This window comes from Lissotriton helveticus, chromosome 4_1 (genome assembly GCF_964261635.1).
Source record: "Lissotriton helveticus chromosome 4_1, aLisHel1.1, whole genome shotgun sequence".
Taxonomy (NCBI): domain Eukaryota; kingdom Metazoa; phylum Chordata; class Amphibia; order Caudata; family Salamandridae; genus Lissotriton; species Lissotriton helveticus.
This window is the reverse complement of record NC_136063.1, coordinates 419,255,625-419,283,273: the sequence shown is the minus strand read 5'-3', so window position 1 is coordinate 419,283,273 and position 27,649 is coordinate 419,255,625. Positions and strand designations below refer to the sequence as shown.

General features: G+C 46.9%; 1 protein-coding gene across 4 annotated transcripts in view; it reads left to right on the top strand.

Moving 5' to 3' along the window:
• Nucleotides 1-27,649, top strand: part of VPS13B (vacuolar protein sorting 13 homolog B) — a 3,181,000-nt gene that overhangs the window by 2,786,846 nt on the left and 366,505 nt on the right. For all 4 annotated transcript variants that reach the window (XM_078686964.1, XM_078686965.1, XM_078686963.1 and 1 more), the window contains exon 42: nucleotides 25,969-26,318. In XM_078686964.1, the coding sequence (XP_078543090.1) occupies nucleotides 25,969-26,318 (350 nt within the window). The remainder of the gene's footprint in view (nucleotides 1-25,968; nucleotides 26,319-27,649) is intronic.

The window sequence follows — 27,649 nt, the reverse complement described above, 5'->3', positions numbered from 1 at the left end:
CCTCCCGCCCACCCGCCCTCGGCCACTACATAATGGAGCCTCCATTCCGTATGCGCAGCGGACGGGCGCAGCGGGCGCGCCAAAGGCAAGCCCGTCTGCGCCCGTCCGCGCCGAACCCGCGCCTAGCGCGGGAGACTATGCCCATTTTCTAAATATACACTACTCCAGAGCGGAGCTGATCAGAATGGATATGCATTCCTGCAAACCTCCGCGAAGATTAAACCCGGTAGATCTTTCCTCTACCCTCAGGTGTGCTACGTGTGGCTTGCAGGTGACTAATAACTCCCCCTGCTTAACCTATAAACTGCCCATCCCGTCGCTGGCTACAAACGAATGCCTTATTGCTCATCGGGGGCGAAACAACAATCAGAAACCCGGGGCAGGGTGCACAGGTAGTGGGAACAGATTTTTAAAATGTATCTTGCTAAATACCAGATCCATGGTCAAACATAAATATGAAATTGAAGCACTGATCTCAGACCATGCTGCTGACCTAATGTTTCTAACAGAAACATGGGCGTCCGATGTTTCAGGCCCGGACTGGATTGTGGCCACTCCGCAAGGTTATTCGGTGGAATATGTAAATAGAGGAGGAGCAGTGGGTGGTGGAATTGGGATAATCTATAAATCCCACTTAAAAGTTTTTGCACGCTCCCAACAAGACCTAGAAGCCGAAGCCATGAGCTTTAAAATTAAAAACAATAACTGCCTGATCTTCGATGGCCTGCTGATCTACCGGCCACCAGGCCCGAGAGCTCCATTTATTAGAGCATTACATACCTACCTAGAAACTACCTCGGACTCGATTACTCATACAATTCTGGGTGATTTTAACTTCCACTTGGAAGCAATTAAGGACCCCGAATCAACTGCACTAATTGATAATTTTCATAGCTTTGGCATGACTCAATTAATTTCAAAGCCCACTCACATCGCAGGACATACTCTGGACGGCCTTTTTACAAATAATAACCATGTTAAAGTTATCTCAATTCAACCAGTCCCCTGGTCTGACCACAATGCTATTTTCTTTAACCTGCAATTAATTAATCTGGTCAACCATAGGAGAGGCCTTATACTCCTTGAAAAAATACGTCCGTGGAAGAAGCTTGAACCTACTCCTTTGGCAAATATACTTGCAAAGGATTCCCCGAGACTTGAGCATGAAAACTCAAACAATGGGGCTCTTAAATATCATAACTGGATCAGTCAGGCAGTGGACGAGCTGGCTCCAGTGGAAATAAAAAAACCTAGAAGACGGTTTGCCACTGCACAATGGTATTCCGCTGAGGTGAAACTAATAAAACTGAAATGCCGGCGATTAGAGCGGTCGTGGCGCTCAGACTACAGTCACCAAAGTAAATTGGAATACTCTAAAGCCCTGCATGAATATAAATTAGCAATAGTTCTGGCCAAATCAACCTACTTTACAAATAAAATCCAACTTGCCTCCAACACTGCTAGAGAACTATTTAAAAACGTCACCCATTTGACAAAGAGCCCCCGTGATACTGCTTTTAGTCCCAACCAGAACATGGTGACAAGCATCGCTACCTTCTTTCAACAGAAGGTCCAGGCAGTTTACGATGATCTCAGTGTCTCATCAGCTGACCCACCCACTGACAACAATACGATCATCATGATGCCTCACCCCAACTTCTCCTGTTTCCCTCTATTAGAGGAGATGCAAGTGATGGATTTAATCATACAAATGAAATCAGGTTCCCCACTTGACCCCTGTCCACCGCATGTACTGCATATGATCCCAAAGACTGTGTCAGCTGTACTAACTCCCCTCCTAAACAAGGTCATCACCTCCGGCGAATTCCCCACAAATTGGAAAAAAGCCTGTATCCGCCCCATCCATAAGAAGGACACATTGGACCCTGCCGAACTTAAACACTACCGGCCTATATCTTGCCTGCCCCTTCCAGCTAAAATCCTGGAGAAAGCTATGAATAATGAAATGGTGAGATTCGTAGACTCTAACAAGCTACTGGATCCATCACAACATGGGTTTCGACCTTGTCACTCAACTGAGTCCGCCCTGATAATGACAACGGAAAACATACGAAGGACAATGGACGAAGGCGGCAGAACGGCCCTGATTCTATTGGACCTCACAGCGGCTTTCGACACCGTGAATCATCCGGTTCTTATAAGCAGATTGAGAACTCTTGGCTTTACCGGCACCGCGCTGACTCTTTTAAAATCTTTCTTGGATTCTCGAATCCAGCAGGTGCACTGGGACGGTCTACAATCCGATGAATTCACCCTGCCGGGTGGGGTTCCCCAGGGCTCTGCATTATCACCTACACTATTTAATTTGTATGTCACTCCTCTTGCCGCTCTAATCCAAGCTCATGGCCTACAATTAGTGTCGTACGCAGACGACACTCAAATTGTATTGTCAATATCCCAATCAATCGAAGCAACAGCCGAGCGCTTTAAAACTTGCCTCATTAGTGTAAAAAACTGGATGAGCGGAAATTTTCTAAAATTAAACACGGATAAAACCGAGATAATTGAGTTCGGCCAAAAACCTTCCATTTTGGAGTGACCTTTGGTGGCCCCCAGAGGCGGGCTCTTGTCCTAACCCTGCAGATAAGGTCAGGAACCTCGGTTTTTTGCTGGACAAAGATCTTTCGTGCAAGGCGCAAATCAATCAGGTGACTTCCACCTGCTTTTATACCATCAAAATCCTCAGGAAAGTGCTACCATACATTCCGTCAGTACTAAAAAAGACGGTGATGGGGGCCCTGGTAATGTCCCGAGTGGACTATTGCAACGCACTCTACCTGGGCACTGGAGAAAAGCAGCTGACCAAATTACAGGCAATCCAAAATGCCGCAGCCAGGGTCCTGCTGAACCTACCGCGTCGCCATCCAACCTCTAAAGCCATACGCGAGATTCACTGGCTACCAATTAGAAGCAGAATAAAGTTCAAAGCCCTCTGCCTGGTTCACAGGTCTTTGTATGGCAAGGGACCTGATGACCTTACCAAACTCCTTCCTCGGTACTCGCCGGCCCGAACCTTGAGATCAGCCAACCAGGACTTAATCTGCCAACCCAGAATTAGGAGAGCTCGTTGGGGCGGGAAATCCTTTTCCTACCAAGCCTCTAGATTGTGGAACTCTCTGCCCCCCGCACTGCGCTCACAAAAATCTAAAATGTGTTTCAGAAAGGCACTGAAAACCTGGCTTTTCTCTCTGCAGTAGACTCTCGTTCACACCACTCTCTCTGCTCCTTAGCGCCAAGACGCCGCGGCATTCGAGCGCTTTATAAATGTTTCAGTCAGTCAGTCAAGATGTGGCACCTTACCATGTGGTGATAAAAAAGGCATCAGATTTGTTGGGTCTTCAGCTTCCAACTGCAGAAGTAAAGTCTAACATTTTAACGGAAGTTTTAAACAAATCTTCTTCATCTTCTGAACCTCTGCTTCCTTTTACAGAAGCTTTAACAGAGCCAATTTTAGATGTTTGGCAAAACCTATTGTCTGCTCCGGCTGTATCAAGATCTATATCAAGGAGATACAGGCCTGCACATAGTGATCCAGCGTTTCTGTCTTCTCACCCAACGCCTGAGAGTTTAGTTATACAAGCTTCTTGTTCGAAGCAATCTTCTGGGGCTTTTCCAACTATGTTAGGGGATAGAGATTCAAAGAAAATGGAGCAAGCAGCAAAGAAGGTATTCTCCTCTGCCAGTATGGCATTAAAATCTACAAATGCGACGTGCCTTTTGGATAGATACATACACGCATTAATGGACTCTGTTGTCCAATTGGCTCCTAAGTTACCTGAAGAAGATCGTGCTAACTTTTTAGAGGTCCTATCAGACTCACAAGCTGCAGCACGTCAAGTAATTCAGTCAGGCATGGATACTGCTGACCCTGTGGCACGTGTTGTGGGCTCTTCTGTGGCAACAAGGAGGCAAGCCTGGCTTCGATCTTCAGGCTTTTCTGCTGATGTTCAGGCTACGTTGTTAGATCTTCCATTTGATGGTTCAAGATTCTTTGGTTCTAAGGCTGACTCTGCTTTAGAACGTTTCAAAGACAGCAGGGCTACGGCAAGATCTTTAGGCCTCCAGGTGCAGTCAAGAGGCTATGGATATAAGAGATATAGAGGATTTGAAAGATCTGCCTCCTTTCGTGGACGACAACAGACTCAGCAGAGTCAACAACAAAATCCCTTGTAGAAATCATACAGGGGAAGGAATAAAAGAGGCATCAGAGGAGCAAATCTTCAACCGTCCTCTTCCTCCTCCTCCCCTCCCACCCGTGTTGGTACATCAGGAAAGCAGCTCTAGATTCCCCATCCTAGAGCATGTTGGTCCGGTTGGAGGTCGGGTGTCCCACTTTCTACAAGATTGGAGACTGATCACTTCCGATCGTTGGGTCTTGAATCTTGTAGAGAATTGGTACACCCTTCCCTTTGTAGAGTTTCCTCCTCATTACCCTCCTCGCCAGGGCGGGTGCTCAGACGACCATTTACTGCTTTTACAGCAGGAGGTTCTTACTTTGCTTCAAAAAGGTGCAATAGAAGTGGTCCTGGAGCAGGAAAGGGGTCAGGGTTGCTACTCCCGGTATTTTCGGATTCCCAAAAAGGATGGTCGTTTGAGACCTATCTTGGACCTCAGAATTTTGAACCTTTACCTCAAGCAGGAGAAGTTCAAAATGTTGACCCTAGCACAGGTTCTTCTTGCGTTGCAACAGGAAGACTGGATGGTGTCCTTCGATCTGCAGGATGCGTACTTTCATCTTCCCATCCTGAAGTCGCATCGAAAGTATCTCCGGTTCACGGTAGGGTCGCAACACTACCAGTATGCAGTCCTCCCGTTCGGTCTTACTTCAGCACCTCGAGTCTTTACAAAGGTGATGGCAGTGGTAGCAGCTCATCTCAGAAGGTTGGGGGTACCTGTTTTCCCCTACCTGGACGACTGGCTACTCAAAGCGGAGTCTCCAGAGTTAGTTTCACGCCAGTTGCAAGTGACAACTCAGCTGTTGTTCAGATTGGGTTTCTCGATAAATGTACCCAAATCTCACCTGGTGTCTTCTCAGCACAGCCTGTTTATAGGGCAATACTGGACACGACTGTGTGTCGAGCATACCCGCCTCCACCGCGAATTCTCGACATACAGGAGATGATTCCTTTGTTTCACGATGGAGCGGTTGTTCCAGTCCTGAAGGTTCTTCGTCTGCTCGGTCTGTTCGCTTCCTGCATTCTGTTGGTCAACCATGCACGCTGGCACATGAGGGCACTCCAGTGGTGCCTCTGCAGGCAGTTGTATCAGTGCAACGGAGATCTCGGGGAGAAGATCAAAATATCCAGAGAAGCTGCAACGGAGCTATCTTGGTGTAGTGTGTAGGGTAACCTGTCACAAGGAAAACCCTTTCAGTCTCCTCCGCCGGTGGCTACAGTGATCACCGATGCCTCCACTCTAGGGTGGGGTGCTCATCTGGGGGATCTGGAGATCAAGGGTCTTTGATCTCCAGAAGAAAGGTTGCTTCACATCAACCTGTTGGAACTGCGGGCGATACGTTTGGCGCTCAAGGCCTTTCTCCCTTCCCTTTGCGGTCGGTCGGTTCAGGTCCTGACGGACAACACCACTGCGATGTGGTATATCAACCAACAGGGAGGAGTAGGGTCGTTACGTCTCTGCCGAGAGGCATTGCGTCTCTGGTCCTGGGCTCATGGCCAACGGATTTGTTTGTTTGCAAATCATCTGGCCGGGGTGCTAAATGTTCGTGCGTACAGTCTCAGTCGGCGTTACTCTTCCGATCACGAGTGGCGGCTTCATCCAGAGGTTGTCCATCACATCTTTCAGATGAGGGGGTCTCCTCGGTTGGACCTATTTGCCACTCGAGAGAACGCGCACTGCCCGTCATTCTGCAGTCTCCAGCGTCCGTTGCAGGGAGCGTTGGGGGACGCGTTTCAGATGAATTGGAGTTCTCATCTTCTTTACGGGTTTCGTCCCATACCCTTGATTCCTCGGGTTCTAAGGAAGATTCGTCAAGACCGGGCCCAAGTTATATTGATCGCCCCGGATTGGCCAAGAAGGGTGTGGTACACAGACTTAATTCACCTCTCATCGCACCCTCCGCTCTGTCTCCGTCTCAGGGCAGACCTCCTCTCGCAGTCGCTGGGGCAGGTTCTACACCCCCACGTCCAGAGCCTGCACCTTCATGCCTGGAGATTGAACGGGGCAAACTGAGTTCCTTCTCTCTCCTGCCAGAGATAGTGGATGTTATTTTATATTCCAGATGACACTCCACTAAATCTGTTTACTCTTCCCAGTGGTCCAGATGTGTAAGGTGGTGTGGAGAGAGAGACATTGACCCTCTAAAAGCCCGTCTGTCTAATATTTTGGAGTTTTCTCTTTCTTTGGCACAGCAAGGTTGTGCTGTGGCTACTGTCAAAGGTTATTTATCGGCCTTATCGGGCTTTATATGTCTGCCTGATCAGCCATCCCTTTCTAAATCCCTCATTGTCATGAGATTCATTAAGGGGCTTACAAATAAGTTTCCTCCCACTCCATATATTATGCCACAGTGGGATTTGAATCTAGTTCTTACGTTTCTAATGGGGTCACCATTTGAGCCTCTTCACTTTTGCCCGTTGAGGCTTCTTACTTTTAAGACGGTTTTCTTGATTGCCATTACCTCGGCTAGGAGGGTAAGTGAGCTTCAGGCTCTTAGTTCCAAATCTCCTTTTCTGACTTCATGCAGATAGGTTGGTTTTAAGAACCAGGGCTGCGCTCCTTCCCAAAGTGGTTACCCCTTTTCACATGGGACAATCTATTACTTTGCCTACTTTTTATCCTCCCCCTCACCCTTCCAAGGAGGAGGAGAGACTGCATCGATTGAACCCTAAAAGAGCTAGCAGCTTTTATTTGGATCGGACTAGTGATCTAAGACTGGACGGGAAGCTCTTTGTGGGCTATGTTGGAAGAATGAAAGGCAAGGCAGTGCACAAGAGGACGCTTTCCAGGTGGATTATCTTGTGCATCAAGATTTGCAATGCCCTGGCCAAGACAGAACCACCTGAAGGTATACAAGATCATTATACAAGAGCTAAGTCTACTTCTTCTGCTTTGTCTAGAGGTGTACCAGTGCTTGATATATGTAAAGCAGCAACTAGGGCTCCCTCCACACCTTTGCAAAGCATTACTGCTTGGATTCTGAGGTCAGGAGGGATGGCCATTTCGCTCATTCTGTTTTGCAAGATTGTTTGGTCTAGTCAGGTGGACACCCTCCTCCGGGAGAGGTACGGCTTTGGGAATCTATTCAAAAGGTGAGGAATCCACAGGCAGAAGTATCCATCAGAAGAACAAGTTACTTACCTTCTGTAACGCTTTTTCTGGTGGATACAATATCTGCCTGTGGATTCCTCAAGCTCCCACCCACCTCTCCGTTGTCCTCCTGTCTCTACCAAAGACTGTTTCTTCCAAAGAATGTTTCATTTGAATTATGTAAATCTCTTAATAATGAGAAACATTTTACTCTAGTAATTTCTCTTTGCATTTATTGATTATGCAATGGTGTTTTTATATATATTTATGTATATATGTATTTTGAAATATTGTATGTATAAATTTGAAAATGTGCCAGTTCGCCCGTCTGCCTCAGTGGCACGGAAAAAATGGGTGGAACTGACGTCATCACGCCGACGAGGTCCTTTTAAGGCTCCGGTGACGTCACGCGATGCCGCGTGCGGAGTCGGTCCATTGTGACGTCCTCATCGGCGTGGGGAGAGCTAGGAAAGAATTTTCCCGAGGAATGCTGGCGCAGGGGGTATTCAAAAGTTGAGGAATACACAGGCAGATATTGTATCCACCTGAAAAAGCGTTACCGAAGGTAAGTAACTTATTCTTCTGGATGTGTAGCCAGTGTAGTTCAGTGAGGTAGGGATTGATGTGAGTGCTTCTGAGGGCTTGTAGTATGAGTCTGGCGGTGGTGTTTTGAATGGTCTGGAGTCTTTGCATGAGCTGGCGGGGGATGCCGTAGTCCAGCCTACTGTTTATGAGGGCTTGGGTGACTGTGTGTCTTGTGCACATGGAGAGCCATTTGAAAGTCTTGCAAAGCATTCTGAAGATGAGGCATCAGGATGCGGTCATAGCGTTAACCTCTTTATTCTTTGTGAGTTTGATCTAGGATGATGCTGAGGTTTCTAGCGTGGTCTGTGGGGGTGGGGGAGGGACCTAGTATGGAGGGCCACTAGGAGGAGTCCAAAGGGTAGCTCTTGTTTCTGAAGATCAGGATATCCATTCTTAGTTTGAGGCAGGTCTCTCTCAACCAGTTGGCCATGTTGGACATGCAGGAGGTGAAATTGGTCCTGGTGGTGGTGTTCGTGTCAATGAGTGGGAGGATGAGCAGAGTGTCATCAGCATAGGAGACAATGTTGATGCTGTGGGTTTTTATGATGGGGGCAAGGGCTGCCATGTACACGTTAAAGAGGGTTGGGCTGTGGGAGCAGCCCTGGGGGACTCCGCAGAAAAGCTTCTTGTGTTTGGAGGTGTGAGGGGAGAGTCTGACTCATTGAATACTATTGGATCGGAAGGAGGCGATCCATCTCAGGGCGGCCCTGGAACACCTTGGTCTTGGAGTCTGGCGATGAGGATGCAATGGGAGACGGTGTTGAAGGCTGCAGAGAGGTCGAGCAGGACCAGAGCGGTATTTTCCCCTCTGCCTATCATGGACCCGATGTCGCCTGTTGCTGCCAGGAGTCATGGAGTATACTTTTAATAGGATAGTCCAGGGTATACTTAGCAGGCAGATGTACTTAAAACAGCTGTGGGGGGGCATGGCCAAGACGGCAATGGAGGTTGCTGTATGCCATTGCTCCGCTCCATCCTGACAACTGCAGAAGCCATCAGCACCCTTTCCACCCAAATTGGACAACCTGGAACCTCCTTCTGAAACTGTAGATGCAGCAGATCTGGCAGAGAGGGGTCCTGGAACACTGGCTTTTCTGAAGGGTGAGATTCAGGCTGGAGGAAGGCGGGTGCGTACCCTTTTTGGCCATGGTCACTATCTTTGTACATAACAGCCTCCCTGAGGCCGGACCTAGTGAATTGGCCTGGCTCAGAGCGCCACTCTCCTGGTGGTCATTGATGGTGACCCTTGCCAGAAGCTGCCCATGTGAGTAAATGGGGCCTACAAGAGTTGACCCTGCTCACACCTTGAGGTCTGTGAGAGTCTGCAACAAGTTCCATGGTAATTGCAGGTCCCACCCAGCATCTGTCAGGTAAGGTGCTGGTGTGACAACTATCCAGAGGGAGCCCTGCTGTGTTCCTACAATCGCAATGTTCTGTGGTGGGGCCCACTCACAGCATGTGGACTGCGACAGCCCTTGGAGCCATGTTCCACCTACACAGGAGAAATGGTAAATGATTCACTAGATACGGAGAGGGGCAACCTTATGTGCCCAAGGATGAACACACAATTTACTGTAGAGTGTAACAGCCGTTTTAATCTAACCAATACAGAGAACATTGCTGTCTTTTTTATTCACAGAAATACCAATGAATGGGTGTAGGGTGAAGATACACAAGCCCTGAAGAAATTGCCGTGAGTTTTCTAACAGGCAATGAAACATGTCGGCATTTTAACACGAGCAGACTAGCAGCCTAGAATAAATCACAGAAGGCCAGCTAGTATTAGCTCACTTTTAATGCAGTGGGGTTCTATCTTGCTATACACATATCTGGGTGTATATGCAGGCACTGGTACCCTAGCACCCTCACCTACTCTTATTCTTTTTCTTTGACACTTCACAATTTCTGTTCGAGTGGTGTACGCTGATGATGAGAACCTAGGCGGCAGGCGAGTACCTTCCTGCAGAGCCTCCATGGTGATACTCCCGTGAGGCGACACCACTCTTTTCCTCACGTTTTTCTCATCTTGATCCTCATCTAACTGCTGTGTCTAAACCCCCCCTACCTGTGCTTTTCTCACTAGATGTGGGTGGCAGGTGAGGTAGAGATTGGTAGAGTTAGATGGGCAAGCAGTGTTCTCTGTTTTAAAGAGTCAGAAAGTGGTGCACCTGGTCTAGAAACATTAGCCTGTAGAGATGGCAATGTCCCCATCCTAATGGAGATATAGGAGGGCCTAGCCAAGGATAATCACATCACCATAAGTAACAGGTCTAGTATTGTGACATACACAGAGAGAGGGGGACGACCTTTTTACTTGAATCCCCTACGCTCCCGTATGTAACAAACCACCTTGGGCTGGGCCTGCTCTCCCTGAGCCCAAGGATCCGTCCGATCCTTTACTTTAGCAGGACCCCCCCTCCCACAACTGCTTTTTTTGGAGACCGCGTAGTCCCTCTGGTACCTGCTTGCTCACTTGCGTTTCTCGCAGGGCACCTGGTTCTACCAGATATGGTGGAGCAGAGGTTCCCTCAACCCTGTCCCACCCCTCACCTCAGCATCCCCACCCTCCCCCAACCCACCCTGGGTGCATACCTCATCACACAAGAGGTTACACTTTCTACCCTTTCAAATGGTGTGTGCTGGGGACAGGACCCGACTGAGGATGAGGGGATTGTCAGGGTGCCCCCCCCCCCAATGGAGGCAAGAAGGGACACCCCAACATATCATAAAGTACCTAGTCTGCTGTTGTGCACGCTGGCTTTGGGCCAATCTGTGCTGTACTCAAACTTGTCAAGCACTGTAACACTGTACAATAACACGTGACTGTCCTCGTTGCTGCTGAGATTTTTACAGTATCTGTGACTCAGAGCTCTGTAAACTGCCGACCATGTGACCGGACACTGTAGGAGGTTGGGGAAGGGTCTGCTCATCTGGACTCAAGAATTCACTCAGTGTGTGTAACTGCTTCCAAAGGGAACATTCAGTGGCAGACGTGGTTGCATGCGTCTTGGACGCCGGGATGACGTCAAGGTGTCTACTTAGACGCCGTCGCCACCGCGCTCTGACGTCAGTTCTTTCTTTTTCTGCGCCAGCCAGCGCAGATCCGGAGCGAAGTTTGCCCTTTTGTCATTGTTTGACTAAACTTTTTTCGACTTTTGCCGACGTCTTTTGAGTCTTCGACTCCTGGTAGCACGAGGGATGTCCTATCATCGGACTGGCTTCAAGCCTTGTGACTCCTTTCACAATTTGATTTCCGTCACGGATCCGCACCTCGTGTGCCTTTGGTGCTTGGAGCACAACCATTACCCGAAGTTGTGCTCCTACTGCCGGGCCATGAATCCGAAATCTTTGCAGGAGCAGTCCTGAAAGCTCTTGGAGGCCCGGCAGTCCGCTTTGCATCTTCAAGGTACCGGTCAAGAGGAAGGTCTCGGGACCAGTCACGGAGCCACCACCACTCGTCATCGAAGTCTCTGGATTCCTCGGGTAAGTCAGAGTACATGAAGAAAGCGAAGATGCATTGCTGCTGACCCCTTTTCCCATTTTGCATGCTGTGTTGGATTGAAGCATAATGTGAGTGATATTTTAACAGACCAATGGAAGAAGAGGGCTGACACAAAACTCCTCTATGTATGTATATAGGTTTTATATTTTTCAGTTTCTGCATTTTCTGGATGGAATGAAGCTTGCCAGACCAGGCCTAAAATATCAGGAAAGTTATGAAACAGATTCAGGCACAGCAATATGAGTTTTTGGCAGTCAGTCAGCCTTCTGTGCCCACTCCAGGCTAGTCGAATTACATAAATAGCGTTGCAAACGCTAAGGAGGGGAGGCAGAGAATTTAAGCTAAATCGCTTTCACTAGGATAATTCTTCATTCTGTAATGTGACCCTGGTGGGAAAAGCATATTTACAAGAAATCAATCTATTCTGTGACTACGAGGCAAATGTATTATTGGAGCTCATGGACTTGAGAGGCTGTCAGAACACAGAATCAGCATTTGCTCACCCTCCTCAGTAATGACACATCGCCAGGGCATCGTTTACATATCAATAATTCTCAATCTTCCGGATATTAAGAATTTCTGAGTTTCTCTGCTTAGTAACTTAAATGTGTGCAATGCTTACCTCTCAACAATAAAGTTAATGCAGCAAGTAATAGGCGGATTATTTTTCTCTTGAGCTAATAAGTTGCTTGCATGAGTACGAAAGTAGTGCTACACGAATACTTTTTATTACTCTTACATGCCAGTGTGAATTGGCACGAAACATCCACGTCCTCATTTGTAAAAGTGCAGAGATAGCACAGTCTTTTCTCTTTGTCTAACTGTATATTTATATTCCCATTTGATTCCCATTGTGTGTGTTTTGGGGCCAGTTCACAAAGGCATGTAAGAGTGAGTAAATGAGTCCTACTGGAATACTACTTCACACCCTCATAAATGCCTGCGTGTTGTATCAAAATATACAACACGCAGATCCATAATTGTAATATTGCGGCACTTCCAGGAAAATAGCACTTGAATAGGTTTGCAGGCACTTCACATGCTAAGAGCAGGTCCGTCTCTACTCACAGCAGTGGAGCGGCTGCTGCATGGAGCCAGCCCTTTCTCCTTCAGTCCATATGTACAGAAGCCTGACAGAACACAGTCCATGCTATACATCAAAGCCAAAGACATAAAGCAGATATCCTGAAAATCAAGCAGACTTCTACACAAGCATGTTCTGAGTGAAGCCTTGAAGAATGCCAGATCCTCGGGGGATACCTTTCTTCAGAATCAAGAGTAAGCACCATTACATTCGGACACCCGAGCAGTTTTAATACCAGTGCACTACTGTTGACGTGTCGGTTAGTAGTATTTACGCCTGCTTCAATGGTCCGCTGACTTTACTCTGTAACCGCAGCATTCTTCGAGAGTTTCCATTTCAAATGGTTCCCTTTCTTTCCTTACTGTTATTGCAATGACAATTCTTATGGAGAATACACACAGCCAACGGTTATATACATTATATGTCTGCTGTCTACTAAACATGGCATTACCTGGTTTGGGCCTCCAGTAAGATACAGTAAGGACATATAACTTCTGTAAGACAAGCAGGCGACTCCATTGTTGAGGTTTTTTTAATCAGTTGTCAAAAAGGTTACTTCCATAGGAGTTGTGTCCACTTGAAATGCCAATTTGACCCCACAATGCCAAATCAAAATAAGGAATGTGTGGGAAGGATTCTCAAATCAAACCATAAATGCATGTCACTAAGAAATTGGCTGTGCTTGGATAATGGCCTTTGTTGGTGGCACATGCTCTGGTGGAGCCCTGGCTTCCTGCCATATGCCCCAGTGTTGGATAATTATTGGCCCTTTTAAGCTCTGCAGCGCAAGATGAGGGGATGCTGAATACCAGGACGATGCCTTTGCCTTTCTTCTCCAGCTTGGGATGGAGCTGATCCTTAAACCAGAGAAGGAGAATGTCCCGCTGTGCCTTCCTTGAGGACAGACAGGTAGCTAGACTGCGAGGAAGAGAGGGGAGCTGTCCTGACTTTCCAAGCACAGCTGTCTAACAACTACAGGGATAGTTCAAAGAAAGGACATACCAAGGAATCACCAAGACCTGCAGTTCTGCTTGTATCGACCAAACCTGAGAAGCAAGAACCAACACAAGCATCACAAATGATTGATGGCATACTGGAGGTAAAGAAAAGCAGTTCCTGCTGCTGTTCCTGCATTACCAAACAAAGGACCAGGACTTGTGATCCAGTGGCTTGAAGCAGGTGGTAAAACGCGCCTGTGACCATTGTGCCAATTTCTCACCACTAGAGGAACTTTATGGTTCCCCCTTTTTATCTTAGACCTCTGATGTTATCGACCAGAGCTGTTCCTATGGTTATAGACCTTTGGAGCCTTCATCGTATGATTTACAGGTTGTGATTTGTGGACGTTTGAAGGTTCAGTGACTGCCTAAACCTAAACTAGCCTGCCCCTTGTTTCCAGTGACTGCCTTCGGTTCAGTGGGTGCCCCCGCCACTTGAAAATCGTGACAATGACCAGCAATTACTTAAATACAGGCACCTGAATGTGTTGACACACCTGGGTGCCACTGCCAACCACTGGGTCCCATTCCATTACCCAGTTCACCTTTGCATCCTGACCAAAGTGAGACCAGTTTTAAGTCCTTGTTTCCTGAACAGTGTCTAATAATCCCGATCTACCAGTACAGACAACTGGAAGCTGACACTCCACTGATTAAAGATTTTTCCAGTCTCCTTTTGCCAGCCAGTCGAATGCCTTTCTCTAGGTGGGGTTGCCAGTTCACTTTTGGGTGATGAGGTATTGGGTTTTGTTGCAGGCTTTGTCAGCTCAGGCCTTGATGACCTACATACCATCATTCCCAGCCCCTCCTCCAGTGTACAGCTTGAGTGTAAATTACACCACTTGTATACACTTATTGACTGGAGTGTAACTGATAGCGTAGTAGTTTTGACAGACTTTGAGAATGGCAAGAAGAAGCAACTGAATTTAGACGATGTTCATGACCTGCCTACAGGTCATAACCTTTCATGCAACAGAAATTGTGGGTGCTTGTGCTAATGTTTTCCGAGCGCTAGAATATATTTCTTAATGTATTTTAGCCCCAGAAGGTACTATGTCCTGAACAAGCCTTGTGGTAGTGTGAAATGACATCTGTAATTTTCAACACCATTTCATATCACACTTCCGTTGAAAGGCTGCGGACTGTCAAAGGGGCCTGTTTCCCTGTGCTTTACCTGTTCTGCTCATTCTTGAGTATCCAAGACCAGTGATCACAGCATCACATCCAGTGCCTTGAAGGTTCCACTCTCACCTTTATCACGGTCGACAAAATATCAGTAGCAACAAGACCAGCTATCCAAACCTGTAACACACATGGAAATCACTGAAACATGGATTATGATTAGGTGGGCTGAAATGTATTAGTGGTTAGACGTGGGCCTTCATTCTGAGCCACTGCCATGTACTCCATTCTGCCTCCGAGTTCCACCTGCCACGTCCACCATTAATCACCCAGTTCTCCATGGTTGCTTGCATTCGCATAAATGCTGTGGCATTAAGCATCCCAGTTAATCCATTCTGCAAAGACTACACTGTCACCTATCAAGAAAACTCAGATTAAAAATCACCTGTCTGACCAGCTCTTTTCTACCCAAGCTTTGGCAAAAATATTTCACCATGTATGCTACTCTTGTCCACCAGTCACCTCCTCCTGTCGGTTATTGCTCCAAGTATATAAGAAAAGGAGCCAGTCTCCCCTCATTAAACGGCCGACTCCTCCATATCAGAAGGCTTCCTTTCCTCGCCTGCTTCCAGAAAGCCATAAAAATGCACACTTTCCGTGATTACTTCAGCAAACAAGCATTTACAATGCAATGGTCTCGGCATTGTTAAAGTTAGAGCTATTGGCATTGCTCATGAAATTATTGTTATTTATGTTTTTGTTTTTAAAACATATAAATAAATAGCATTGTCATTTACAATGCCAATAGCTTAATCGCTCGCAAATGCGAGTCCTATTTCATTTGCACCCACACACAGTCACACACACAAAGCCACCCACACACACATACAGAGCCACCCACACAGAGTCATTCACATAGAGCCACCCACACACACAGAGCCACACACACAGAGCCACCCTCACACAGAGCCACGCACACATAGAGCCACTTACAAAAAAAGCTACCCACACAGAGCCACACACACACAGAGCCACACACACAGAGCCACACACACACACACAGAGCCACACACACAGACCAACAAACACACACACAGAGCCATACACACACAGAGCCACACACACATAGAGCCACACACACACAGACAGACAGAGCCACACACACACAGAGCCACACCCACCCACACACAGCCACACACACAGACAGACAGAGCCACACACACACAGACAGACAGAGCCACACATACACACAGACAGACAGAGCCACACACACACACAGACAGAGCCAAACACACAGACAGAGCCAAACACACAGACAGACAGAGCCAAACACACAGACAGACAGAGCCAAACACACACACATAGGGTTACGTCATAGATAATTTTTAACATATACCTGATCCTTACAATATCAAGACCTCCCTGAATGAGGCTGACCCCTCTCACATGTACCATCATTCTAGGTAAGGGACCCAATCATAAAGCAAGTCATAAGGCATCTGGAGAGTGCGGGTCCCTTTATAATACAAATGGGTTATCCTCGCAGTGTTACGTACCCAAATATCGCCAATCATTCCAATTCTGATTAGGGTACCTTATCCTATTTGATTAGGTTCCTACAACTGGTCACGAGGCTTTCGTTGGGATTCTGGCCTTTGGGGTGCAATTAAGACTTTTTCAAATTAAGGCAGGAAAGGTTCTGCTCTTTTAGTTTGCTTACAACATGTTAACGAGTACAGCCTGGATTATATTTCCGTAACTGAAGACCCAGCTCTAACTATGTCACAGTGTTTCTTTCGGCAAAGCGTGGTGGTAACTGTGTGCACAGACACCACTTTTTATCCTTTATTAATTGTTATTCACTGTTCTCTAGCTGTCTGGGGTCCAAGAGTGGTGGTTGTGTCTCTGCAGTGGGCTGAGAGCTCAGGAAGCTTCATTCAAGAGAGTCAAGAATCAGGAGAGTACTACTGTAATCTTTGTGAGGGGCTGGTCTCTATCCATTGCTTTTATGGGATACATGTGGGGTAGAGAATCACTATCCCGCCAGTGGGGTGAGGCTAACGTCCTTTCAGCAAATGCTGATGAGGAATATCAGATCCATCCCGATTTATATGCAAGAGCAATACCTCAACAATACTCTATTAAACAGAAAGCAAGTGGGCACCTTCCCACCTCTGCTGGGCAAAAACTAGAAGTGAGGGGGAAAAAAAGCCAGATCAACTTGATTGCCTTCCATTAGAATTCTATGCAGGAGATGGATTACGAATCAGCAAAGGAGAAGACTCCCACAGAACTATCTGGGCTCGGAGAGCAACAGCAAGAAACAAAGAACATATGGATTTTCAAGTAAGGCAGAGCTAGCTCATAAAAACACTGGCAACATTCCACTGACTAGTGTTCCGTGAGCTGATGTACACAGCATGTTAAGATCTTTGCTGTAAAAGGAGGACATAGTTTTGAGGGCGCCGGTGGATACATACCCTGCTAATCCACACTGGTTTCAACAAGGAAACCCTACGAAAAGGAAACCAAGTGGAGCTTCTCGGGCAGCCCAAAGCATCTGCAGTAACACACGACATCCAAAACTCCCAGGTTACCAAGAACTCCAAGACCATCTCTGTCAGGTCAAAGATTTCCAATCTTCAGAGCAAGGCAGGTTATAAGAACCCCGAGTCAATCTCCTACCTGTTAGAAGTCTGACATCTCCAATGCAGACACCTTCCTTGCCTTGAATGTTGCTTCAGGCAGGACACACAATCCTGAAGTGCTTTTCCCTGTTATTCCTATTTTAGTGTTTGGTTTCAAATTGAAAGCATACTCGTGCTTGTGGGTTCTCATAGTGTTGTTTTCAATGGTCTTTATATTAAAATGTGAGCTATATTGGTAACATTACGCAAAGGTAGCAATACCAAAGAACCACATGGACACTGAGGAAATTACCCTAAAATGTTCACAAAAGAACAGTACCGAAAAGCAGACATCACAAGAGAAAATAGAACTCAGTGCTGGCAGGACAGTCAGCAACTTAACACAAATGCATGTGGATTCTACGATCACTATAAAACTATTCACTAAGCAACTCAAACTTGCGCCGTTCCACAGTGACCTTCGAGCGCCTCCTGCTTCGCTGGATGCACGAGCAGCACGCGCACGCCGGTCCTCAGAGGGTACGACCTCTGAAGCAAACAACCACCAAATCTCGTGCCGGACCGGATGAGCGAAAGCGACTGTAAACACGTTCCCACTTTGCAAGGTTACTCCAAGCTACATGTATTTACAGTGATATGCATGCAAGGGGGTCACTGGGACAACGGCAAAGAACGTCAGAAATCAAAGTTCCCGTTTGACGTATCGGCCTCCTTCATTCCACAAGTGAACGTCGTGCCAATGCGCACGCACTCACTCCCAACGCGCCTGCACTGACTTGTCACACCCACAAAGCAGACCTAGTAAGCAGTTACTTGCTCCGCCACTTTAACATCAGGCATGAAGACCTTACGACAAAAATATGCAACAATCAAATACCGCACAGCTCACTGACCCTCAACATAAAACACAGGCGCGGTGTTCCCACTAAGCTGCGTGATCGTAAATCCCGTACACAAACCTACTATTCTCCGAAGCAACAAAAAAAACAAGCGCTCGCCATGCCATGTCTGTAAGCCCTGTCCTTTAAGAGAGGAGCGCTCCACATGACCACATTTCTCCGAGGCGAAGCAAGAATGCCTCGGAGAAACGCTGCGTCATTTTGGGATTTGGGGGCGTGTTTTTCGTTCTCTCCTCTTCCCATTGGCTGGAAGGTAAAAATCCAGCCAATGGGAAGAGGAGAGAAAGAAAAGAGAAAGAACGTAAAAAACACCCCCCCCCCCCCCGAATCCCTAAAAGACGGGGCTTGAACGGAGTGACGCCCCTCTCCACCAATGGCTGGTCTCCGTTTAGGAAGCCAGCCAATGGAGAAGAGGGGCGGGTTCAAGCCCCACTCTAGAAAACATAAAATCTCGGAGCGAGACTGCGCACACACAGCCTACGGTCCGAGACCTAAAAACCCTTTGCTGTGCCTTGTCCACGCTCAACAGTTCGATCTGTCTGTGAAGCCTTCTGCTGCATTCCTTCAGGACTCCCTCCCAACCTAACAGAGAATAACTGGACAGAACTACCTCAAGCTCCAGTCAGAATCCTATCAACTCACTGTGGACCCAGGAGCAACAGCTCATTGGTATAAAAGCACTTACTACGTATTGATCTCAGTGCAAATCATTACAGATGAGGATATCTGTCAGCCATAATTGCAAATTGTGAGTGCCCCTGTAAAGCTTTAACTTTTGTGAGTATCTACAAACATTTACAATCTCTTTCCCAGACTTGTTTGCCTTTCCAATCCAACATCTACATCCAAGCCTAACATAGCTACAGTTCATGTAAAACCTCTGTTTTTTTCATTTATCCATTTATTTGAATCAAAGCAAGTAAAAACATCACAATAGCGGCATTGTTAAATACCAGAATGTTTCTCAAATTGACTCGTACATCAGGTAAATACCCACCCTTCGCCCACCCACCTACAACAGTTAAAATGGGGGGAATGGAATCAGTAGAGGGGCTGGGATCCATTTTCAAGTGAAGAGGGCACACAATTCCCTGCGATATTTATTCCACGTGCCCCATATTTTTTCCCATTCTTTTGGGCATCTACCATTCTTGTAAACTACCTTTTCAGCTATCATACTCATGTCCATATCATTTTTCCAATCTCTCAGATGTGGCGCCATTTCAACAACGGGCAATGTTGCATTTGGCTATCACTAGGCCCAGGGTCATCCAGGTCGGTTCCATTTGGTTAATATCTGAATCTTCTGACCCTGACATTGAGCAAGCGCCATTTAGCAGTGAAAGGCACAGCCGTGCTATTCAAAGTGTTCATACAATTTACAACTGCCTCCCAGTAACACTGTATGATTGGACATTCATAGATAATATGTGTAGGAAACTGCCAATTTTTGCATGTTTACCCCCCCCCACACACACTTTTTTGTTTGACATCTGATGCAACCTGACTTGATGTGCCCTGGGTCCCTGCCAATCAAGTTCCCAGGTCCTGTGTTCTTTCCCAAGACTGTACCTTTGTACCTACAATTGGCACATACCTGGCCACAGGTAAGCCCCTTGTAAAAGGTACCATGGATACCAAAGGCACTGTGACCAGAAAAGGCCTCTAAGAGCTGCAGCACCTATTGTGCCACCACACTGCCACTGCAGGCTGCGTGTTTTGGTGCAGAGAAAAGTAAAGAGTCGACCTGGCACATATCCCTGTGTGCCATGCCTACAAACCCACTGCCTGATGCCTAGGTAAGTAACCCCTCTAGCAGGGTGCACTAGTTCTCAGGTGAGAGCACTGTGATATGAGCCCTGTGTCCCTACAGTGTCTATGTCCATTCTTAGACACTGTAAGTGTAGTAAACACATAAAGAGTATATGGTTTGGCAGTTTGTCAATACGAACTTCAGAGCTCCATAATGGCTTTACTGATGCCAGTGTGGAATTGAATGTAAACTGCACTGTAAACTGTTTTATAGATGCCCCCTTAAAATAGTCCAGCCTTGATGTGGTTCCTTAATGGCTGCCCGCCATTTGCCACCACCAAACAGGTTTCTGGACCACTGTGTTGAGAGCCTCTTCTCTCTGTGTCCAGAAACAAAGCCAATCCTGGGCAGAGGTGTCACGGCTTATCCCCTGGGATGGACTGGGTCCATGAAGGGGAAACTTCAGAGGCCTGCCGCCTTTGGAGGCTGTCCCTGCCTTTTGCTGCCCCCAGCAAATGGGTTCCCACCGGTTCTGGCCCCCACTTAGGATGGGAAAATCGGCAGGAAAACCAAGCTAGGACGAGAGGTGTGCCCACCTTTGCCAACCCCACCCCTCATGGGAGAGGGCGGAGGGCGAGGTGAAGCGCACATCTCAGTCCTCTCCATCTTGAAGATGGGGGGACTAAGCCAATTAGGAAGAAGCTCATGGAGGGTGGCATAATAGGGGGTGTACCCACCCCAAGGAAGGAACCCATTAGTCCAGATCTGCACACCACTTTACACCCCTAAAGGTAGTATTTAGTGGCAACCCTGAACCTTGCCTCCTCAGATTTGAGGAAGAAAGAAGAAGGACTCAAGAGCCGGGCTGCCCCAGGAAGAAGAGGACACCTACTGCTATGGCCCCAGCCCTACCCGCTTGTCCCAACTCCGACCTGCCTACAGCGAAGAAACAAGCGAGTCCAGCAGCCCCCAGAGCCCGAAGGATCTGCTCTGCACTCACCTTACAGACTCTGTCTCCCGTGAGCTCCGGATTTGCTCAACAAAGACTCCAAGACCACAATCTGGATTCTGGCGACTCCACGATTCTGCACCTGACGGCCCGAGATCAAGGGGCCCAACACCATGAGGAGATTTTCCCAGCGATCCTGACCTGGCATCTGGTGATCCCCAACCTCCCTCAAGCCTCCAGACGACGCCTGCAGCCTCAACCTGAAGAGTCCCCACAACCTAAACCGGAGCTGGTAAGAAAACCCGAAGCCAGAGACACCCCTGCACCCAACGCCCCACGGCCTTGGGTGTTCAGGCATCCCCAAGATCCCAACTTACCTCTACAGCCGGTGGTCGCCTTCAGGAAGTGTCCCTGCCCGAGCCTGCAGCAACTTCACATAACTGAAGGACTACATTGAAAAGCACAGTGTCCCCGATGTCCTTTTTGCACCCAGCTGCCCTTGTGCCGCTGGTGGTGCAGCTCCTGTGATGGTTATTGACCCCTGCAGGACTGACTTCAACCACAGGAGCTTTGCTCCGACACCCAAGTGACCTGCTTTTCAGTAGTCCCTAACTTAAGGCCACCTTAGCCCCATAGGCTAACATTGGGCCCCTGCACTCTCCACCTAGCCGCCCCAGTGTCCCTGGTGTTGCAGCTCAAGTGACCATCTAGACCTTGGGGAACCTTAGTCCTAACCCCCAAAACTCCCTCGTAAGTCTTGTACTTACCTGAGAAACCGCAAACACTTTTTCTCCCATAGGAACCCATGTTAAAGAGATTTTGGGCCTAAAATGTTCTGTGTTGAACTGATGTGTGTATGGAGAAAAGAGAACTAGCCTGCATAGTATAAAAAGTCTTACTCACAGTGTATTGTAAGAACACTAGGTGTGGTATCTAGGCATACCATCCCCAGTACTCAAAGTAATCCAAAAGTAACTTAAAAAAATCTGTATAATTTAAACTGCATTTTAAAGTGATACCAACCTGTAATAACTGCAAATTCATCCTCAATTGCATTTCTATGTAAATGTTTACAATTGAAAGTATATTTTACCTACCTGTACCAAGTCCTGCTTGGTTATAGAAATAAAATAGAAGTATACCCTTTTTATATTTACCCAATTGGTCTGGATTGTGTCACTGAGTGTGTGCCATCAGTCTTGATTGAATGAATACAATACATGCTTAACACACTCTCTGGATAAGCCTAACTGCTCGCCAACACTATAACAAAGAGAGCTATTAGTACTTACCTAATTTAGCCTCTGCTATACCTCTGTGGACTCCCTGGAATCTGTGCACACTATACCTCACTTTGGTATAGTATATACAGAGCCAGCATCCTATGGAAAAAGGTACCTTTCTGGGTCTACTTTCTGCAACAGGAGTCATCTGGTGCTCTACCTATTTTCATTAACGTGGCACTGGGGAATTAGGTTCTGTGCAATATTTCAAGCTGTACCAGCCTTTATTGCTATTTGCCTTAGAGTGGCCAAGGCCTCGGGCCAGTCATCATCCTCTATGTCACCCAAATCTAAAGCCCATTTCTCGTGCAGATGAATTAGGGTGTCAGGGGTGTTACTGTTGAGTTTGCGATATGTGAGGGAGATCGCTTTGCTTGTCGTGGTCATCGAGTAGTCGATCTTCTAAAGGGGAGAATTCAGGTAGTTCTTCACCTATGGGCTGAATTGTTTGGAGAGCATGTCTATCTTGCAAGTAGCGGTACATCTCAGTGGAAGCTAAATTGTTGCCTCTCTGTAAGTCAGTAAAGGGAATGACTGCTTCCTGTGCCCAGAGATCCCCAATCCTTGACAGCCGTATCAGGTCTCATTTGCCACAGCCCGGCAGTACACCTAGGGTGCCCAGTGCCGCTGAAACCCATAAGGGCTTGAATTAAAAGCTCTGTTTTAGGTCTCACCCCAGACAACTTTAGCTGTCTGTTGTCAAAAGACATATTGTGAACAAAACCAGTACTTACAGTTGGCTTTAGTTCAGCCCACTGCTTATCATGCGATACCAAAGGGGATGATGGACGGAGCGTTTGATCAAATCAAACACTCACCCCCCAGTCAACTGATCTGGGTTTAATCTATCATCATTCTTTAGCTCACTCCACCACCCCAGTTCAGACATGACCATATGCAAATCAGTCAGACCCTGTGCCTCATGGGAACAGTCCAGCGCCGAACTGCCAAGCCATGTCTTCCCTGGACCGGAAACAAGCATCCTGGGACCCATTTCGGGTTCATAACCCTCATCAGCCAGGCTATCTTGAATCCAGTGCAAAGTGAGCAAGGGACCCACGTCTGGGCATACCCTGCCAACTTTGGGCGAACAAAGCGATACCAAAGGGGATGATGGACGGAGGGTTTGAGCAAATCAAACACTCACCCCCAGTGAGTGGGCACTATCAAAGGCTATCTTTCTGCCATTTCCGCCCTCCTGAGGCTCCCTGATCAGCCTTCTCTGTTTAAGTCCCTCGTTGTTAACTGCTTTCTCAAGGGCATTACACACACGTTTCCTCCTGTTCCCTTCATAATGGCTCAATGGGACTTAAATCTTGTCTTGACTTTTCTGATGTGCGCTCCCTTTGAGCCTCTTCATAACTGCCCTTTACGTCTTCTTACTCTCAAGAAAGCTTTCCTGGTTGTTATCATCTCTGCCAGAAGAGTGAGTGAGCTCCAGGCCCTTTCTTCCAAACCTTCTTTCCTTTCCGTTCATCCGGACAAGGTCGTTTTAAGGACCCGTCCTTCTTTTCTGCCAAAGGTTGTCACGCCCTTCCACATCGGGCAGACCATCTCTTTGCCCACCTTCTTTCTGCCCCCGCATCTTTCAAGAGAAGAGAAGAGGAGAGACTCCACCGTCTGGACTAAAAACGTGCGCTCGCTTTCTATCTGCAGCGTACACAGCAGTTCCGGGAGGATGATCAGCTTTTTGTCGGCTCCGTGGGCGCCAAGCAAGGTTGAGCTGTGCACAAACGGACCATCTCCCGGTGGGTCATTCTGTGCATCAAAGCATGTTACTCCTTATTTATAAAGTTTTATATAGCTCAAACAAGATCCCAAAGGATATCAGATGGCCAAGAAGGAGCCTCCTGTGGGGCTGCGTGTCCATTCGACCAGGGCAACTGCAGCCACTACTGCCTTGGGACGTGGCGTTCCCTTGCCGGACATTTGTGAGGCACCTATGCGGGCCTCGCTGCACACATTTACCAAGCACTACTGCCTTGACAGTCAGGTCCGGAGAGACGGCTTCTTTGGCCGTTCTGTGCCCTGTGACTTTTTGGTGTAATCTTGTTCACAGACCCACCACTGGGGTTGGTATTGCTGGGGTATCTATTCTAAGGTAAGGAATCTATCACTAACGTGTCTCTTTCAGATGCACAAGTTACTACTTGTGTAACAATATATCTGTAAGAGACATTAGTTAGTGTTAGATTCCTTACCGCCCCACCCATCCTCCCCGTTCTGCGAACTGATTATTAGTGTGACGGTCATCCCCTTTTAGGGCCCTAGTTTTATGCAGCAAAGGTCAGTTTCTGGCATGGCTCTGCGTTTCGGCGCGGAATGTTGTGTATAGAACTGACGTCAGCGCGCATGGAGCCTCAGTGACGTCATCCCGGCGCTTACGACGCAAGTGAGGGGCGCGGAGCCGCACGGCGCCACCTACTGGCGGGCAGGGGGACTGCTAAGCAGAAAACTTTCCGGATCCAGACTGACGCCTGGGGAATATTCTAAGGTAAGGAATCTATCACTAACTAATGTCTCCAATAGATATATCGTTACACAAGTAGTAACTTGTGCTGATGGATTAAACCCAGATCAGTTGACTGGGGGTGAGTGTTAGATTTGCACAAGCACTCCGTCCATCATCCCTTTTGGTATCGCACTGCTTATCATGGGCTTACTTGTCAATCTCATTTGCTTGCTTCATTTTGAATGGCTACCTTCCTCCTCTTATGTCTGCCCGTCGCCTTGAGCATAGTATCTTTTCCACATTTATGACTGGATGATTTGTATCCGTCAACTGCTCAAATTGAGGAACTACTTTTTTCTTTCGCTTTTAGTACTCCATGGGAGTGTGTGTTTTCTTACTCTTTCTACCATGTGCTGCTTCTCCCACACATATCCTTCCCTCATGCTCTCACCTATTGCCACCCCCAGTCAAATTCGGCTTTTTTATTTGTTTTTTAAACCACCCGCCGTCACCCAAGTCCTCCGTTAATCTCCCTATCCCCCTCCCCAACCCTCATTCCTCCTTCCTAACCCCACTCCCTCCCCACCCCCGTCTTCCAATTGCTCTGGCATATACTTACGCTCCTAATAGGTCCACAGTTGCTTCTCTATGTATCCCCATTGCATCCTTTCTTTAAATTTATTTTAAGGCTCTGTCTGCAGTAATTTGCTACCAAGCCGCGCGTTTCCCAAATGTATTTATTTTTTGTATTTTGTACTTTTTTTTATTTCTGCTGTAAAGTGGGCATTGCCATCTTGGAACTTAAAAATGTTTGCAATGTCATGCTGTATGCGCTTTAACCACCATCAGGAACAACATTAGCAAAGCCAATAGGTCTGCAAGCCAAAAAACAAGACGTATTAAGTTTGCCAGTGCTGTAGGGAAAGGGACGTCTTCAAAGAAAAAAGTATACTTCTTGGAAATAAATCAGATAATTGATAGCAAAGTATCACAGTAATGATAATGCATCTCCTTTAGAGCCTGCGCCTAACAAGCATAGACCAAGGTACCTATAAAATGCTACACTTTCTTGCAGCTAATTAGTTCAATGCATTCAAGGAGTTTAACAGCACTGGCATTCCTTCTCAGATGTCAAAGCATTGCAGAAAATAAGAAAGTCGTAAGGATCTTCCTTAGCATTAACATAGTCACATGTAACTGAAAAGTGGTTTAACCCTGAAAGTGAAACGCTAATGAGTAAGTACTCTCCTGAAATGTTTGGAAAATGTAACATTATGCCTATGCCTACCAAAGTCTGACTAGAAAGCCATCGCAATAAATGACTTAGATGAAATGCTGTGCTGTATAAATAGTTGTGCCATTTCCATTCCTCGTCCAGGTACTCATTTTGTTTCTTTTCTTCATAGTACCACCCCGATGTCTTCAACCTTTTGCTTCAGACAAAACATTACCATCGGAGCTGGAATACATGATTGTTTCATTTAAAGAGCCCTGCTCATATCTTCGCCAGTGGAGTGATGGCTACATCTGTCGTGAGATCCAGTGCGCCACATCTGCCGACTGCAAGCTCCTAGAGTGCCGGAACCTGACATGGCAGCGCGTGGTGAGACCCTTCGCCATCCACGGACAGGTGGCCATGTCCAGTGGTGTGCTGGAAAAACTCCTGGACTGCACCGTCTTGCTGGAGCCAATCTTTGTAGATGTAGGGCAGCATGCAGTTCATTCCCTCAACACGGCTGTCCAGGCTTGGCAGCAGGTAAGCATATCATGTACATATTTGAAGTAAAGCGCGTGCCTTTTGTTCAAATAATAGATCATGGAATCTAGCAGTATCTGTCTCTTTCAAAATACTTGCACACTTCTCTCAGTGTCTGAACTTAACGTTCCACCTACAAGACCTTCTTGCCACTGCTGGCTTCTCTCTTTGTAGTGGGATATACTGTACTGCTGGGTGCAGAGGATTAGTTCCTTTCTTCTCGTGGTAGTTGATCCATTTAACATGGAATGTGATTTTCAATACAAGAGGCTACTATCACATCAAACAACGTTATACGGTATAACAAACATGTCTGAACTATTCAGTATTTAATAGCCAGGATTTCATTCATTTGGTGTTTTGTAAAGTGCTCATGCAGTTTGATACAAAGTTAGAAATGTAGGATCCAGCAAGTCACATAGGTTTTTGGCTTTCATCAAGGTTTAACAGAAAATCTATGAAGTGAAAATTAAAAGAAGGATATAGTATTAATAATAACAAGGCACTAAGTTATCCAAGTTTCAGAGTTCTGTGATAATGCTATTCAATCTGTTGTCCTCGGTGGTTGAGGGGCCAAGTCTGCTTTGCCGGGAATTAACCCTGCAACCTGAGAGTGGTGGGATTGTTGGTGTCTCTTCCCCTTGGTTGGAGCAAAAGTTATGTTCAAGAGATTAATTACTGTCAGCTATTTGACTTAGAGAAAGGCATACCTCCTCAAACGCACTTAACATTCAAATGCTCATTTCAGCCTTTTTGGGACTCATGGCATGATAGAGTCGAAAAAAGGAAGCAAATGTTTTTATTCAACAGAAGGAAGCTCTTAGAGTTGGCTGTTTAATTCTGTCAAGATTTCTTAGCCTGTGAGGGCATTGAGACCTGGTGTAATCCTGCTTCATCATTTTGTCCTGGTGTAATCCTGCTAAATCATTTTGTCCTCTCAATGTGGATCCTTTTCCAAATAAAATACGGAAAAAAGGTTTCACTTCAGAGCATATGAAAATGTAAGCAGCGGTATAGTGTGTCAGAGGACCTGAATGCACAGATCCTTGATAACTTGTGTTCAGACCTCAACATTCCCAATTGTCGGATAGGTTGCAGTTTCCCATCAAGAAGTCATGGTATGCAAACTCTTAGATTTTTCATGAGACCGAAGGTGAGTTTTCTTCACAACAAACTAAACGCTTTGCAGTCCAAGCACTTTCCCCCTCAAAGCATGACTTTAGAACTAAACATTTGAAAATAGCCTTCATTGGATTCATTGAAGTCTAATCTCCTGTATCGCTATGGAGGCTTATTTTGCTTATTCTCATGAATCGCTACAATGAGAAGGA